At 49.4% G+C, this 17,718-nt stretch overlaps 1 protein-coding gene across 2 annotated transcripts; it reads right to left on the reverse strand.

Moving 5' to 3' along the window:
• Window positions 1-306: 306 nt before the first annotated feature.
• Window positions 307-13,005, reverse strand: HBEGF (heparin binding EGF like growth factor). Of its 2 annotated transcripts, XM_066272694.1 has the most exons (6): window positions 12,669-13,005; window positions 12,294-12,467; window positions 9,047-9,224; window positions 3,001-3,156; window positions 2,081-2,171; window positions 307-1,726 (listed from the first exon to the last, which is right to left on the reverse strand). In XM_066272694.1, the coding sequence occupies exons 1-5, from the start codon at window positions 12,712-12,714 to the stop codon at window positions 2,099-2,101; spliced, it is 627 nt and encodes a 208-aa protein (XP_066128791.1). In that variant the 5' UTR covers window positions 12,715-13,005; the 3' UTR covers window positions 307-1,726; window positions 2,081-2,098. The 2 variants fall into 2 exon arrangements, with proteins under 2 accessions (XP_066128791.1, XP_066128789.1); XM_066272692.1 differs by lacking the exon at window positions 2,081-2,171.
• Between the last annotated feature and the right edge of the window lie 4,713 nt (window positions 13,006-17,718).

Raw genomic sequence — 17,718 nt, forward strand, 5'->3', positions numbered from 1 at the left:
AAAAAAAAAAAAAGTGTACCATGACTTTACGGACATACTGTAGTTAAATAATTAGAGTCAGACTACCCATCCTAGCTGTCGCTTACCTCCTATGTATCCTTAGGCAAGTGACATAACTTCTGTGAGCCTCAGTTTCCTTTTTTGCAAAAGTGGGACAACAATAGCACATCCATTACAGGATTATTGGGGATACTGAGGTAGTGTATATAAACAGGCCTGGCATAATTCTTATATCAAACCGGAGCTTAGAAAATACCTATATCAAACCAGTTCCCTGTTAAAACAAGCAGACAGAAGGCTACGGAGTAAGGGTTATCTTTATTTGAATTTCAAAGTGTAAATATGAACCAGTTTTGGAAATACAGGTTGTAACAGTTCAAAAATGGCACCAGAAACTTCCAGAAGGGACCATGACAGCATACTTTCATAGTTTTGGTGAGGTGGGTATGTTTACACAAAAGCCGTCCTCACCTCCAACTTTCTCTGTTGCAACTGATCAGTTATTAATTACCAAGAACAGTCAGCTCCAATGTTTCCTGTTCCTCCTTAGCCTTTTTTTTTTTGCTAATATCTTCTCTCTATTATCCTCTGCTGCACTGACCCCTGCATAGAGTAGCACCAGAAAAATGGCAGGAGTAAGAGAAATGTCTTGACACAAGGAAGAGTAAGTTCCCACTCTGTGGGCCTGAGGCTATGGGGGGAAGGGGCGAGGAAAGTGCAGGCCTAGAAGCCCAACCTCTTCTGAGATTTGACAGGGAGAGGACACAGGGAAACACCAATATCCATTATACTTTGACATCAGCACCTTGGGCTTTCAAAACACAAATGGTAGACAAAACTGCCTAGGTAAGACTGCAGTCCAACTCATAGAGCGGATGTGACAAAGTTAACTCCTATGTCCTGACCATACAGACCGCCCCCTGTGGCACTCTGATCATGGAAGATCTTCAGAAATGTGGACAGACAATACATTACTGCAGATGGGTAACAGAGCCATCTCAGATTTGCAGCAGAAGAGGGTGATAATGAGCCAGGTGGTGGGGGAATGCGGGATGGAAGGCCAGGAAATTGCCATTGTAACAGTCTAGGCACTTGAAATATTATTGTTAGAGTGTTAAAAACTAAATAAATTAACATACATAGAATAAAATAAATATATAATTTAAAGGCATTTTACAAACAAACAAACAAAAAATAGTTGTTATTTTTCCATTTGGGTAGAAGTCCCAAAATTCAGAGTTCTCAGGCTTGTGGTATTTCACAGTTAGCTCATCAAATCCAGCGCTGGAGGGTCCAAATGGCAGATCCCTTGGTGACTATCTGAGTACGTGGCTTTTCAATCTTTGTTACTTTCTTCTAGTCCCCAAATCTTTCCTTCTCCCTCTCCTTCTTTTTTCTTTTTCAGTCAAAGATCCTGGAGCATATGGAATTTAACTGGCATCTTAATCCAGAAGACAATGTTTAAACAAACTTTATGGGGTTAAGTGGGTTTGGTGGAGGGAAACCAGCAGGGCATGAAGGTCCCTCACTTTTGCTTCCTTCTGACCCAGATCCCATTGGACATATTCTGTTTGGCACTTGAAGGCTTTCGGAAAGCAATTATGGGAGGCCCAATCTAGATGACAACTGGGGATGAAGTCTTCATGGCTGGTCGTGAAGTCCTTCCCCTCTGCAGGGTCTGTGATCAGCTTGTGTCTTCTTGGAGGTAGCAGTCCCCAGCTGATTCCTAAAGCACAAGAGGAAGAATTTGAAAGCTAGATCCAGTCTTAAGAGGTCTTAAGAGTCTCCCAGGTCCAGTCTTAATAAGTGGAAACAGCATCTGGGGGGAGGTGACAGAGAGGGGATAAGAACAGAAGAAGCTGTCCTCTCAGGCATCACTCTTGGGTATCTCTCTAGCAACTCTGACCCTGAGTGGAGATGGAGTACTGACATCAGCTGGAAAACAATGGAACCCTGTCTCTATAGTAGCCTGCCCTTCCAGGGCAAGCCAACCCCTGGCTCAAGAGAAGAATTCAGCATGCTTTGAAACAGACCCAGGAAAGGTGGTGATGGTGCCATGGGGCAAAGAATGGACCATTACCTTGAGCACAGGTCTCTCTCAGTGGGAAGTAGTCATGCCCAACTTCACTTTCTCTTCATTTTCCACATCATAACCTCCTCTCCTATGGTACCTGAGGAAGGTTAAGTTTTGTGAGCAAGCTCTGCCTACTACAACAGAGCGCTGGTCCCAGAGAGGGGCCTTCTAATGGATGCTGCCATGATGGTTCCATTCACTACTTGGAACAGGCCTGGGGATGGCAGCCCAACAAACCTCTAGTCAAAAGCCTCACTACCCCAAGGGACCCGAATGGTCTCTAACATGGTCTCTACCAGCAGGCTACAATTTACTAAGAGATTTATATCTCATTTACATAATCCTCCCAGCATCCTTGTGAGATAGATGGACAGCAATTACAATTACTGAAAGATTACAACCCTCAGAAAGACAGGTAACTTGGTCCAGGTCTCAAAAAAAAAAAAAAAAATGAGTTGTGCTACTTGAAAAATGAGCACAGAGTACTTGGTAGGTCTCCCCCAACCTAGAACATAACCTGCATCGGAAGAATGGCCTGAGATCCCAATGCCTCAGAACTGGAAGGATACACCAATAGCACTACTCATGCCTTGACAACCAAACCACATGCTAATGCCATCAAAGAACAGAGCCAGCAAAAAGAACTGTGTGGACAGGTGGCTCCACAGGTGGGTTCCGGGCCTACTGTGAGTAGCAGGGTCTGCTGTGGACTGGCGAGTTTTACCCTGGACTCTAGACACTGGACTCATGTCATGCCAGAGAAGTCAGGTCCTTGGAGAACCTATCCTCAGGAATGCAATCAGAGCCTCGCCCAGAATTTGGGGAGGTTGGAGGTCATGTTGTGGTCACCAGATAGAAGACCCAGAAGGACGAAGAGAAATTAAAGTGATTTGCAGAAACAGCCTGCAGGGGCCCCCAACACTCACCTAAACATGAGAAGCCCCACAATGACGAGCAGACAGACAGACGACAGCACCACGGCCACCACAGCCAGGATGGTTGTGTGGTCATAAGTAGATAAGCGATTTTCCACCGGGAGGCTCAGCCCGTGGCACCGCTCTCCATGGTAACCCGGGTGGCAGCTATTCCAGACAGAACAAAGGAGAGATGAGGTTAGTGGGCTGCTGCTCACTCTTGTCATCGGCCCCCCTACATGAGCCAACCCACTCCTCACACCCTCAGCCTATCATGACCCTGCATTTTATCCTTCCCTAGTAGGGACTTTTTTTTTTTTTAAGATTTTATTTATTGATTTGAGAGAGAGAGAAAGAGAGAAAGAGAGAAAGAGAGAAAGGTGGTGGTGGTGGGGAGCATCAACTCATAGTAGTTGCTTCTCGTGTGTGCCTTGACTGGGCAAGCCCAGGGTTTCAAACTAGCAACCTCAGCATTCTAGGTCAACACTTTTATCCACTGCACCACCACAGGTCAGACCCCAGCAGGGATTCTCTAAAGGCCCCTCACACCTCACTCCTCACCTCCCTTCCCCACTCCCTCTGATTTTCTGGCCTGAGATTACTGCTCCAGGCAGGGAAAAATGGAGGGAGGACTTCAAGGTCCCAGCTAGATATGTTCCGCATGTGGCTGATTTGTTGCATGTGTGTGGAGATGGTCTATTCCAGCTGGACAAGAGGACTTGGTCAAAAGAGCTGGGGGGTTGAGCTGAAGAGATTCAGTATCGCTTCCTCTAGTGAGGCCCCTCAACACTCTGACCCAGAAATAAACCCTCCTTCCTCATCAATGCTTCCCGAGTCCAGTCCCTCTCTGCCACTGCCCAGCCTATTAATAGGTCCTGTGCCTTTGCCAGGAGTCACTTTTCTCAAGTTCCTTTCATTTAACTCCTAGCTCAACTTGAGTGTTCAACTTTGGCCCCTGGCCTCTGAACGCTGAGCTATGTCTTTCATCACAGGACAAAGCAAACAAACCAAGGTAACATCTTGCCCAGCAGTCCTGCCAGAGCATGGAAGAATGTCAGAAACAACCGCTTGGCTCTTCTCACTCTAGAAATAAATCAGATGGCAACGGCCTCACCTAACACAAAGCATTTCCTGGAAGCTCTTAGGAAGACTCGTAAGTGCTTACAATTGAACAAGCACGTTTCTGTCCCTTCCTTTCTCTGAGCTCCAGGAGACTTTGATGTAGGGAGGAATGCCATGGGCATGCAGCAAGGCAGAGCGATTTGCCCCACGGGCATGCAGCAGGTCAGAGGTATGGACTGGACTGTCTGACTCTGAGCTCAGTGTGGCATAGTTGCCCACCACAACCACGGGGAGCAGTGCAGTCTGCCAGGCACTAGCTACTGAAGGAAGGGAACCTAGGGCCTCTATTTGAGCTCAGCCTCCCTCTGGGAGCTTGATGCCTCAGAACAAGGAGTCCCTTCTTCCTCCTGAGAGGCACCCGGGAAGCGGACCTGTTCCGTCTGGCAGCGGCAGAGGGGCCAGGCTGCCCCTGCCTTCTGCCAGCACCTCTCCTGGCCCTAGATCCTCCTGGGTGCTTTGGGTAACCCCTCCCTGCAAGATAAATATATATCAAGCTCTCTATACACGCAGCACAGCACACTCCATGCATCTGGCTCATTGGCTCAGGTAGGAAAAACCACAACCCTACCTGCCAGGACGTTGAGGAAGCTCTCAGGAATGCCCAGGGAAAATCACTTCTGTACAAAGTTAACAGTTTATAACACACGATCCTTATCTACAAGCTCAACTGAGACCCATAACACCTTGGTAGGCAGGTGACAGATCCATTTTACAGATTGAAGGACTAAGATTGAGGGTCAGAGAAACTGATTTGCCAAAACTCAAACAACTAGAAAGCAGCAGAGCTTAGACTGGAAACCAGTCTTGGCAGAGTCCAAATTCATGAACAGTGTAGGTTATCTCGAGAAAATAGACATCTGATGGGTTGATGGGTTCCTAGTGCTGTTTGACCCTGCTCTCTGCTACTATTATTATTGTTGTTGTTATTGTTAACTTTAATAAGTGAGCAAAGTACTCTGTGCTAGTTTCTTTACAAGGAACATTTCATTTAACATTTTTTTAAAAAAACTGATTTTAAAGAAAGAGGAAGGGGGCAAAGGGGGAGGGAGAGAGAGACAGACAGACATCGATTTGTTGTTCCATTTGCACTCATTGGTTGATTCTTGTATGTGCCCTGACCAGGGATCAAACCTACAACCTTTGTGTATCGGGACAATGCCCTAACCAACTGAGCTACCTGGCCAGGGCTCATTTCTTTTTTTTCTTTTTCTTTTTTTGTATTTTTCTGAAGCTGGAAACGGGGAGAGACAGTCAGACAGACTCCTGCATGCGCCCGACCGGGATCCACCCGGCACGCCCACCAGGGGCGACGCTCTGCCCACCAGGGGGTGATGCTCTGCCGCGACCAGAGCCACTCTAGCGCCTGGAGCAGAGACCAAGGAGCCATCCCCAGCGCCCGGGCCATCTTTGCTCCAATGGAGCCTTGGCTGCGGGAGGAAAAGAGAGAGACAGAGAGGAAGGGGGGGGGGTGGAAAAGCAAATGGGCGCTTCTCCTATGTGCCCTGGCCGGGAATCGAACCCGGGTACCCTGCACGCCAGGCCGACGCTCCACCGCTGAGCCAACCGGCCAGGGCCCAGGGCTCATTTTTTTTAATCTTAACATCTCTATGAAGTAGGAATTACTATCCCCATTTAAAAGATGAAGAGACTGAGGCTTAACTGCTTAGCTTGCTCAAGGTTACACAGCTAGTGAGTAGTGGAGCGAGGATTCCACCCAGCAGTCTAGATGCCTTCAGAGATTATGCTCTTCTGGGGGAAGGAAGGCTGAAACTGAGCCTGTTTTTCACTTCCAGCCCATCATTCAAACCCCACAGGTAGTTACTCAGATGATAGAAATAAAGCCTGGCCTCAGAGTCCTGCAATTCAGTTACATAATCCCACCACTCCCACCCTGAGTCAAAAGGATAATCATGTAAACATCTTAATATTACCCACCTCCCCCTCCTGGCTTCCCCAGGGAAGGAGGGAGGACGAGTGCATTCCAAACACCCCAGGGTGGGGGCAAGAGCACGTGTCTTCCCCAGAGCCAGAGAATGAGTGACCCATCAAACTGGGACATGTCCCTCCTACCCATGTCTGTGACCCATTTCAGAACTTGTATAACAACAGAAGTAAGAAGCCTGTAGTTTCAGAGACATCTTCCAAACTGGATTTCTCCACCTCTACTCCAGGCGCTGGAGGGGGCACCATTTCATGCAGGGTTCTCAGAATATATGAGTTCCGGACTAGTTCTGCTGCTATTCTGACCCAGGCAATCTTTACCAGGTCACTTTTACCTTTCCAAGCTTTGGTTTTCTCATGTAAAATACAGGAATAAATGCCTACCTCCCTAGAGTGTCGAGAAGGGCAAATATAGATAGATAGAAGAGTAATAAAGAGTCTAAGTCCCATGCATGTGTGCATTATTATTTATATATAATCAGACTCCAGAGGGTACTATGACCCACGCCTGAGAAATGGAGCACCAAAGTCAGAAAGAGCCAAAGAGAAGGGGCTTGCCATTCCTTCTCGGCACCCAGCAGTGAGGCAAGTAGAGCCCCCAAGCCTGTCCCAATGCCAGCTCTGAGTCCTCCTCAGCCCAGCTGATGGTAGGTTTCCTTCAGCCACAGGAAACTCTGCAGGAATATCTGGGTCAGTAGCCAGTCCAGAGCCCCGGGAAACTGCTCTTTGAGGGCAACTTTTGGCTAGTGACACAGAAGAGTTTTCCTGTGGATGGTGGCTGCACAGGGCTGCTTTAGGAAGTCAGCTGGCCTCAAGCTCACCACAGCAGCCCAGACACACCCTCTGGCGCTTCCTGGGTCTGGAGGCAAAGAGGAGCCACAAAGGGCCCCAGATGTAGGTGCCCAGATGTCACATTTCCCCAAGCCAGGAGCTCTGCATTTTCTTGCTGCCTCTGCCCTGAATACCAAGGGCTGGAGGCAGGAGGCAGCCACACCGGGCACAGAACCCAGCCCCTTGAAACTATGCCTAGGAAGCAGACACAAAGTCTTCGTATCACTGCCGTTCCTTTCAGTTAGTAAAAGACTTCACAGACCGCTGGGCTGACAGCTGCCCTCTATAAAATCCTGCTCAAACTCTGTAAGGACAGACATGGAAGAAGGATGCAAGCCAACACCCAGGGCAGCCCGGGGACATAAAAAGCATGTTGGACTGGAAGTCAGGCACCTGAGTTCCTGTCCTGTTTCCATCCACTTATTTAGCTGTTGATCTCAGGCAAATCACTTCCTACTTCCTGGCTCCAATTTCTTCATCTTTCAAGTAGAGGTGGCAAGCACTGCCTACCCAGCAGAGGGCTTTTGAGAATCCCATGACAGGGGTGTCATGGGATTCTCAAAAGTTGGCTGGCATCAGTAGGTGCTCAACATACACCTGTTGGGCTGAACTCAAGTCAAATGTAAACTGTGAAGCTTCAGGGCAAAGGAGAGAAGCACGGTCATGATTATCATCACCACCTTAAGGGCCTCTTGGGCCCTGGGCCCTCTAATCCTGGTTCTCTGGGCTTAGATGGCTGGTTAAGCCCAGCTCTCCAGGGGAGGAGTCTTACAAGGATTCTTCATTGAGCAGTGGAAGTCCATCCACCAACGCCCTGAACCAGTTTGGCCCAGACAGATTCCTGGCCTCAATCCCTCTTGACTACCCTCAGAGTCACTGCCTCCACCCTGTGCTAATGATGCCATTTTATAAATTTAAGACAAACATTTCCTGCCTTGTCCCAAGACCTTGGGAAGTACAATATGGAGATTGTCTATGTCACTCTTAAGCAGCCCCTCCAATACTAAGCTCCCACGAGGATGTTATAGGAGACAACACACAAGTGACAGGAACATGGTAGGGAGTAGTGAGCCTGTGCCACTTGCTAAGTACAAGGCAGCTCTGCTACATGAGAGCAGGTGGGACAAGGAAGCTTTAAAAGCCAAGGGATCTGCACCATCACAGTAGAAGGGAGGCCAGGCAGCCAGCCTTCCTGACAGGTTTGGAGGTGGTCTGCACCCAATAGTCCCCTAGCTCTGTCCAAAGTCTCCCAGGTCACAGAGCCTGCCTCCCCATAGGGCCTCATGCCCAGCAGCAAAGAGTGGATGTTTACAGCCTGATGCGGGTGTTGGCCTCAGGCACACTGGTGACATTATGCCTGCCAGAGAGCATGGCAGTGCCGTCATCCCTGAGGGGTTGCCAAGACAGCCGTTTACTGGGCTTGGCCTAACAGATCAGCTGGGGAACTCATGGCCCCTCCACCCACACCCCTGCCTAGGGAAGGGTGGTGCTACATGACTGGGGGCTGATGCCTACTGGGTCAGGTTCCATTTCCTGTTAATCTTGCACAAAGGAAGTGTTCTCCTACCCCATGGCCAAAGGCCAATACCCACCCTGTCCCCCACCTCCAGGCCCAGGCTGGAGGGGAAGGGGAAGAAAGGAGGAGGGGCTCCTCCCCACTCCCATGGTGATCACTCTCTGTGCAAACTCAATCCACATTACTCATTCCTGTGCAAGCATGTTCAAGTATGCACACACACCTGCACAGTATGTGCCCAAGTGCACCCCATACCTGCCTGCAGGGCTTGGGAAAGGAGGCCACGGGAGCTCTGCCCCACCAAGAAATACTCTGCTGTATTTCCATCTGGAGTAGGCATGAGGCAGGAATGAAGGACCTGTCTTCAGGTGTCAGATCTCCTGGCCACACACTTATTTCTGAGCAAGCAGGCAGGAAATGTTCCCAAGGATGAAAGAACATCACAGACCCACACCACAGGAAATTGCATCCTATGCGGGGGGAAGCCCCTTCCTCTGACTAAAAATATTTCCCTTCCTCTCAACTTCCGCCCAGAGGTTAAGAAGAAACTGGGTGGAATTATGAATTCAAGGAACAGTGACAACTAGGAACAGTCACGTGGTTGACAAAGTGTGTGCTGAGAGTCAGCCCGAGGGCAGGAACACTTACATGCAGGATGGAGCCCGGAGCTCCTTCACGTATTTGCATTCTCCGTGGATGCAGAAGTCCTTGTATTTCCGAAGACAGGGGTCCCTTTTTTTTCCTAACCCCTTGCCTTTCTTCTTTCTTTTCCCACGCTCCTCCTTGCTGGGTGTGGCCAGAGCTTGTGGCTTGGAGGAGAAAGCAGCTGCGGGAGAAAAGCACTCTGTTAAGTCTTTGACTCTCAGGAGAGAAAGAATTAGAACAGCACAGCTTCTGGAAGGAGGATATACACTTTGATCACACCTGAAGTCACAGGCCTGGGAAGGCTTGTTGGCTCAGTGCCTCCCAAGGGCTGAAGGAAGACTGGGCAGAACCACCTGAAAGTGGTGGAGGAAGTAGAGACTAGTGGGGGGTCCCAAGAAAAGCATTTCCCAAATTCAGTTTAAGAACCTCATTCCAAGAATGCTAGCTTCTGTTGAGTAACTGCAGCTGACGGGGCGATTGTGCCAACCTCACCCCCACCCCACTGTCCATCCCCATCTCCTATTCCCCCACGTCCACTGGTTCTATTTTGGCCTTAAATCAACCTCATTTCCTGATGCTGCACTCAGTGACCCACTTGCAGGAAGACTGTGTCAGAGTTAAAAATTGCTGCTGGAGAAGGTTCCTGGAGGGGGTTTTATTGGGGGGGGGTCTCCAAAATAAGAACAATTCCCAGGCTCACGTGGCCTCCTCTGGGGTATCCATTAGCACCAGGGTACCATGAGCCCAGTGCAGAGCCAGGCTCATGGACAACAAGAAAGCCATCCTTGGTCAGGGCCTTGCGTTTCGCACTTCAAGCAAAACATTTACCTTGCTCTGTGCCCTTTGCAGCTCAGTACTTCTCTCAAAGGTCCATTTACATTTATTCCCAATGTCCTGTTTATAGCACTCTAGGATGGGAAGTACAGTGTGCACAAGCAGTATTAAGATGAAAAGTAAGGAACTATCCAGAGGAACTGGAACAACAATGACTTCCCATTCAAAAAGGAAAAACCACCTCACACAGACAGCCAACTAGAACCGACCATGGGCTATGTCCATCGGCCCACGGGTCTGATACTAGCCCCCTTTCCTGACCCAGCAGAAAAATAGTTGCCATTGTCCATGGCTGTAGCCACATGTCTGGTAGATGGGTAAACATCAAACATCAGACTGGAGACCTAGGATTCTCAAGCTGGAAGTGACTTCAAAGACTATCATGGCTTCCCATTTCAAATGAAAAACTTGAGATCCCAAAAGGTAGTGACTTGCCCAAAGTCATACAGGGTTGGGATCAGAAATACAATCTCTGAACTCCATATCCAGTGTTTTTTCCCCATATACCAGGCTGCCTTGCGCTCCCCTGCCCCTCCCTCAGATAAATCTAGATGTTGCTTAATCTCTCTTAATCTTGGAGTTCTTGGTAAAAAATGGACAGAGTTCCCATCTCAGAGGATTACTATAGGAATTAATTAATCCACAATAACATGTGGAGCGTCTAGAATATAGTAGGCACTTAATAAAGAAATAGTAAAAAAAAAAAAAAGTAACATTTGCCTGACTAGGCGGTGGCACAGCGGATGGAACGTTGGACTGGGATGAAGAGGACCCAGGTTCGAGACCCCCGAGGTTGCTTGAGCACAGGCTCATCTGGTTTGAGCAAAAAGCTCACCAGCTTGGACCCAAGGTCGCTGCCTCGAGCAAGGGGTTACTCAGTCTGCTGAAGGCCCGCGGTCAAGGCACATATGAGAAAGCAATCAATGAACAAATAAGGTGTCGCAACGAAAAACTGATGATTGATACTTCTCATCTCTCTCCATTCCTGTCTGTCTGCCCCTATCTATCCCTCTCTCTGACTCTCTATCTCTGTAAAAAAAGAAAAGAAAGAAATAGTAACATTTATTTTAAATGATAGGCTACCTAGACCTGAAAAATAGTCTTTACCCAGCAAAGCCAAGAGAAGGGAAGAGAGACAGGTGCCAGTAGTCCCCCAGCCTCCAGTTTCCTCCAGTGCCGACCCAGGCCCCTTCAGAGCTCTGAAGGTGAGGCAGATGCTCAGAGGAACTCAGTGACCAGAGCTGTGGTAAAATTGAGGCAGAGAGCCCAAGCCAATCAGAGAGGGGAGGAAACGAGGGACAGGGTGACAGCCAGTCTCCTGCCAGGGAGAGAGAGCAATGAGTCAGGTCTACAGAGGTATGAGGAGCAGTTGTGTGGGTGGAGGGTGAGTCACACACCCTGCTCTGTGCAGCCTAGAACGAGAGGGGCAGCAGCATTCGGGGTGACCCCAAAGGTCCACTATGAGAGGATGAGAGGTGGGAGTCCTGGTTCAGCTTTGCAGCAGACCTTTGATTTGTAAAAAGCAGAGACAGCTCCTAAGATAAGCCCTGGGTAAGAAGGGAGATGGGTAACTGGGGGCGGGACTAGAACAGGTGGATCTCTTTCCAACCAAATATAGTCATTCCGGTCCTCCAGGGCTCAGCTCCAGCTTCACTCTCAAGAATTGCTGCAGGTGGCTGGGGCCAGGGAATCGGGCAATGCCAGAGCTCTGGACTCTGCCCTCTCTGTGCCTATACTCAGCCACAGCCACATCTGCTGGTTGGAGGATCCTACTGGGCGCTTCCTCTCTTGGAGTTTCTTTCAGGGACTCAAGGTGGTCAGGAAGTCTCCATGCTTTGAGTAAGATTTGTAGACACCCAGCATTTCAATATAGCTCCCCTAGGGACCCTGTGTTCATCATTCATAGCCTCTCCAGAAAAGTGCTGGCTCCACTTGGGGAGACCAAGAGTTTCTCATCCCCCTCTGTTTTCCCAACCAGAAGACAAGTGGATGGAGAAGACTAACACCGCATACCTACTATGTGCCTAGCATCTCCACATCTGTTACTTTCTACATAATAGTTATGTTATGTAAGAATTAGGACTTGTGCCCATTTATACATAGAAACTCTAGGGAAAGCATCTCAATCATTCCTTGTTCCTACCACTCAGTTTACCTTACAGGATGTAGACACCAGACACCTTGCCTGTCTTAATTTGCTCCAAGGTACCCAAAAGAGCAGCAACTTTGCAGATGGAAACCAAGGGCAAGAAAGAGCGGGACCCATATTCCAGGATCCCTCAGGCCAAGCAGCTTTTCCTTGAAGTCCTTCATGAATATCCCAAACCCAGAGGTGTGCCCAAACAACATGAATCCCGGATATACTTATTCTTCACCGGCCCACCAGTGTCTAGGGCTAGGTGGCCCCCATACCCACCTCTGAGAAGGTCCAGGTCGGCCTCTTCCAAGTCCAGGACTTCCCGGCCCCGGCTGCCTCCCGGGGGCAGCAGCTGGGCCGTAGATTCAGTAGGAGATCCCAGATTGCTGGTTCCACCCGCCAGCCCTCTCCGAAGCCGCTCCAGGCTCTCTCCGGTCACCAACGCCGAGAGCACTACGTGTGAGGGGGAGAGGCCGCGTCAGACCCTCCGCCCAGACCCCCGGTCACCACACACCATGCCTGCGCCCGCCTGCTAGGGAGCACGGGCCCCACCAAGTGGCCCATGCCGGGGGCGCTGCAGCGACCTTCCCCCGTACCCCCAGCAGAGCGTCCCCATCCCCCCCCGACCTCTGGGGATGCCGGCAGCCCTCTTACCTGCAGCCAGAAAGAGCTTCAGCACCACCGACGGCAGCAGCTTCATAGTCCCGGACCCGGCGGAGGCGAGGAGGCAGCAATCACTTTGGAGGCGGCGGCCACGGGGCGCTGGCACGGGAGCCGGGGCGGGAGGAGCGCAGGAGATTCGCTGGGCACAGTCTGCAGCTGGCCTCTGGGTGCAAGCCTTGCCGGGACCTGCGCGGAGCTAGCGGCCACTGGACGTCTGTCGGCTCACTCCGTCGGTCGGTGCGTGCGTCCGCCCGCCCGAATCCCTGTGCCTGGATCAGGTTGGCCAGGCGCGTGATGCGCACAGCTCCCCGGGTCGACTGAGCGCTCCCGGCGCGCGGCCGGGAATAAGGCTCCGGGAGGCGCCGACGCTCCGCCCCGCCCCGCGCCGCCGCGCGCCGCCCCCTCCCCCTCCCGCGCTGGGACATTCGCCCGGCTCCCGGCGCCTGCAGCAGAGCCCCCGACCCGGAAGGCGCGGCCGGGAAGGGGGCGGGAGTAGGGGCGGCGCTCACATTTTTAGTAGGACCAGGCTAGGGCCTCCACGGTCTGGCTGTTTGCAAGACTGGTGACCAGGAGGTGGCAGGGACCAGTTTCTACCTTTCTTCAAACCCTTGTCGCGCTGCAACCTTTGTAACTGCTGAGCTGAGCTCTGCCCTTGGACAACCTTCGTTCCTTACCTTCTTCCAGGCCCGATTGCTAAGGCCATCCCTGCTCCAAACCAGTGCTCTCCACCATTTCAGCTCCTGAGTTTCGGAAACACGCTTCTTTGCCTAGCGATACCGCAATTAGTAAATAATAATACTGTACATTTAAAAATCAGACACAAGAATGCCAGCAGGTCTCATGAGCCCGGAATAACCAGACTTGCAGTTGCAGGGTTGGTATTAAACGAACAAAAAGCAAAGGAGATTAGGATTCTTCCAGCCAGGTAGTGGCTTCCCTCATTTTTTCCCCAGAGGATATAGTACCCATTAGGATATTTGGACTATGGATTAAAATTGCCAGATTTCTGGGATTGGAGAGACACAAGTTGTGAAACAAGCCTCATACTTTGACCTGCCTTTGAGTACCACCTTCTTCTTCAACATAAACTAAGCCCCACTGCCCTGGCTGGATAGCTCCATTGGTTGGAGCATCTCCCAGAGCTCTGAGGTTGCGAATTTGATTCCCAGTCAGGGCACATGGAACGAATCGATGTTTCTTTCACTCTCTCTCCCTGGCCCTCTCTAACATCAATGGATAAATTTAAATAAATAAGCAAGCTGAGCCCAACTCCCGCAGGATACAGCTAGTAGCCTCATGTTGCTTTGTCCAACAGGTGCCAGGAGATTGATTTGTTTCTCTTCCAACATGGGTCTTCTGGATCAATGTCCTGACCCAAAGAAATTACTCTCAGTATTTCACTCCGAGGGACGTGCTAGAGAGGTATTTGTATGACACAGGGCTAGGTTGGCATGCAGAGCCCTCAAATTGTGAAAGATAGAGCTGCTTGCCTGATTCAGCCCGTGTGTAGGGATAAAAACAGGCCTGCTATACACATCTATCCCTCTGATCCTCCCAATCCCCACTTTTGTAAGGGTCAATCAGGCCCTGCCCTCTTAACCGGCCCCCAGAGGTCCTCCCCTGGCCTCGATTCTAAGGTGCGCTGGAATCACTACAGCCCTAAACTGGAATCCTGCCTTTCCCACTTACTGTGAAAATTTAGACAAGATATTTTATCTCACTGAGCCTTAGTTTCCACATCTCTGAAATGGGAATAACAGTAATACTATTAATGCCTACTTTGAAGAGAGGATTTTGAAGATTGAACAAGGGAACACATATGAAGCAGGTAGTACAGTGCAAGGCATATTATAAATCCTCAATAAATGCAACATCCTCCTCCTCCTCCTCCTCATTATCAGTAAGCATTCCACCTTGACCACTCCCTTCCCTTAGAGGCCTCTTTTCTCCCTTTTCCACACAGGTTTGAGGTTCTCTGCTTGGGTTGGGCTGGTTTCAGGCGGAAGCTTACCTGTCACCTATCTGGCCAAGTGCCACTGTGGAATTATTCCTCTGGATGATTGGTACCGGGCCTAGGACCTCAGCAGATGGTTGCCACGCAGGCCACACCTTTGTTCTCCCTCAGCAGCTGCTTCCCCAAAACAAAGCCACCTTGGAGTCACCCAGGGGAGGATGGAGGAAAACACTTCTGGACACACAGCCAAGTCACCCCCCTTCCCCAGACCCAAGGTCGGGTTCACGCCCTGCTGTTCTGTCCCAGCCTGCCTCTCCCTTCGCATGCTCTTCCGTCTTCTCACCCCCACATCAGCCTTAGTCCCACTCATGGGGCAACACCAAGCTTTCATCACACCTGGAAGCCTCACCCCCAGCTAGGTTTGTGTGTCAGCCAGGTTTACGGGAAGGGCCTGGAAAAGAAGACAGAAGATCTGGAATGTATTTGGGACAGTCATTTCTCCTCTCAGAACACTGTGTGTCCCCTGACCAAAAAAGAAATTGCAGTGAATGCCATGGTAACCTCATTAACTCATCTATTCCACGAACATTCTCTGAATGCTTTTCAGGCAGTAGGGGCACAGCAGTAAATCAGACAGCCAAGGACGTGCTTTTGTGGAGCTTATACTCTGTCATAGGTGGAGACAAGCAGGACAGAGTCAATAAAGAAGGAAAAAATGGATGCTATGACTACAAGTGCCAAGATGGAAGTTAAAGTGCAATGATGTACTATAAAATGGTGTGTCCCAGTGCCTGGGATGGCAATTTTGATTCAATGACTGATTAGCAAAGGTCTAAGACTGTATGCCAAGGCATGAATAAGAAGGAGGAACCAGCCTGACCAGGTGGTGGAACAGTGGATAGAGCGTCGGACTGGGCTGCTGAGGACCCAGGTTCGAAACCCTGACATCACCGGCTTGAGCGTGGGTCGCTGGCTTGAGCCCAAAGGTTGCTCGCTTGAGCAAGGGGTCACTTGCTCTGCTGTAGCCCCCTGGTCAAGGCACATATGAGAAAGCAATCAATGAACAATTAAGATGCCACCACGAAGAATTGGTGCTTCTCATCTCTCTCCCTTCCTGTCTATCTGTCTCTATCTGTCTGTCTCCCTGTCTCTGTCACACAAAAAGAAGAAGAAGGAGGAGGAGGAGGAGGAGGAGGAGGAGGAGGAGGAGGAGGAGAAGGAGAAGGAGAAGAAGAAGAAAAGTAAGGAATCAAACTTGCGGCCATCCGTGGCAAAAGCAATCCAAGCTATGCCAGTAAATGCAAAAACTCTGAGGTGAGAACAAGTGTGGAGCATTCAAGGAATAGCAAGAAGGCCAGAAAGGTAGGAAGGATATGACATAACATTGGAGTAAAGGCTAGGGTTAAGTACCAAAGGATGTTATAGGCCACTGTAGATGCTGGATATTATTCCTTATGAAATATGAATGGGAAATTACAGTTATGCGGGATACTTTCATATCTTCCCCTACTTGATTTCTGGTTGTCAGGTGCCAGAGACACACTTCTAAGGAAGCAGAGTCCAAAAGGGCCACTTCACTTTCCCTATGTATTGACCATGAGAAAACTGAGGCTTGGAGACTTATTGGCCCTGGTACACCCACAAGTCAGGGTGGGTTAAAACCCTGGCATTCTGATTCCCAGCCCAGGTGTCTGTGGAGGCAGGCCCATGATACTCCGAGTACCACTTGACTCACTGCTAACCAGGGTAGACTTTGATTTGGGTAGAGCACTCACAAGCCAGTGGGGGGAGCTCGGCAAAAAGGGTGCTGGCAGTGACAAGAAAGGGGAGAAGAGGACTTAGAGAGGAACTAATCTGAGTCTCTTTACCTGTGGCTGAGATGTCTACAGTAGCAGATTGGTTTCCTCAGATGTGGTAGTACATTAGAATCCCCTGGGAATTTATTAAAGATAAAAAGGTCCTGCCCACTCCTTCTAATTCAAAATCCCCTAGGCTGGGGTCCAAGCATTTATACTTTTGGCAAGTAAAAGTAGGTTCAGAAGCACTTGTCTGTGTAATTAACCAGGTTCAGAAGCACTTGTCTGTGTAATTAACCAGATTCAGAAGCACTTGTCTGTGTAATTAACCAGGTTCAGAAGCACTTGTCTGTGTAATTAACCAGGATAATGTGTCAAGCATCTGAGCAAATTCTGAGCCTCTATGGCACTTTCCACGTATTCAACATGCCACATGCATTATCTCAAGTGAACCTTCCAACTGCCTTATACGACTAGGCAATCCTCTCTATCTTAAAAGGCTGTAGTTTCAAAGAGGTTAGTACCAACCCAAAGTCACCCTACTTGTAAGAATCTCAGCTTCAATTTTTCCTGGGCTTGTGCTCTTCAGCTCAACATTACCCTGAATAAATGGGTGAGGTGATAGTGGCTTTCTCTCTCCTTCTAGCAACAGTAACATCATCAGTTTTACTGAGGCTCAGTGCTCCATCTGGCCTGGGGGTGAGGATAAGAATCTCTGCCTCACAGGCTGGAAGGAGGATTAGGTAAGAGCAGCAGGGCAGCTAGTGAAATGGGTACACTCTTGGGAGTCAGACAGCCATGGGTTCAAATTTTGTTTCTGCTATTTTTTTAGCTTTCTAACTTTGGACATGTTATTCAACTTCTCTGACCTACAGTTTGCTCATTTGCAAAATGAAGATAATAATAGTAGCTATTATTATAGGACCCTTGTGATGATTAAATCAGACCATGTGTATAAAGCAGAATATGATGCCTAACCCATAGTAGGTGTTTATTGGTGACAGCTGTTAACAAGAATAAGTGTTTCTTCTTCTTTCTTTCTTTCATTCATTCATTCTCTTTTCTTTCTTTCCTTCTTTCTTCTTTCTTCTTTCTCTTTTTTCTTTCTTTCCCTTTCTTTTTCCTTCCTTCCTTCCTTCCTTCCTTCCTTCCTTCCTTCCTTCCTCCCTCCCTCCCTCCCTTCCTCCCTCTTTCCTTCCTTCCTTCTTTGCTTCCTTCCTGTAAGAACTTAAATAACATGCTGTTTTACCCTGGGTCAGCCATCTTCAGGGCTGAAGTGGTCCTTCTCTGC

Source organism: Saccopteryx bilineata, chromosome 4, assembly GCF_036850765.1.
Source record: "Saccopteryx bilineata isolate mSacBil1 chromosome 4, mSacBil1_pri_phased_curated, whole genome shotgun sequence".
Classification (NCBI taxonomy): domain Eukaryota; kingdom Metazoa; phylum Chordata; class Mammalia; order Chiroptera; family Emballonuridae; genus Saccopteryx; species Saccopteryx bilineata.

Bases quoted from the DNA above. Each gene is read 5' to 3' on its own strand.
- HBEGF (XM_066272692.1), bottom strand. From the start codon at position 12,714: ATGAAGCTGCTGCCGTCGGTGGTGCTGAAGCTCTTTCTGGCTGCAG. The intron at 12,468-12,668 runs GTAAGAGGGCTG...CCTCACACGTAG, and splicing joins GAAGCTCTTTCTGGCTGCAG to TGCTCTCGGCGTTGGTGACC. The intron at 3,157-9,046 runs GTAAGTGTTCCT...TGTCTGGAATAG, and splicing joins CTCCGGGCTCCATCCTGCAT to CTGCCACCCGGGTTACCATG.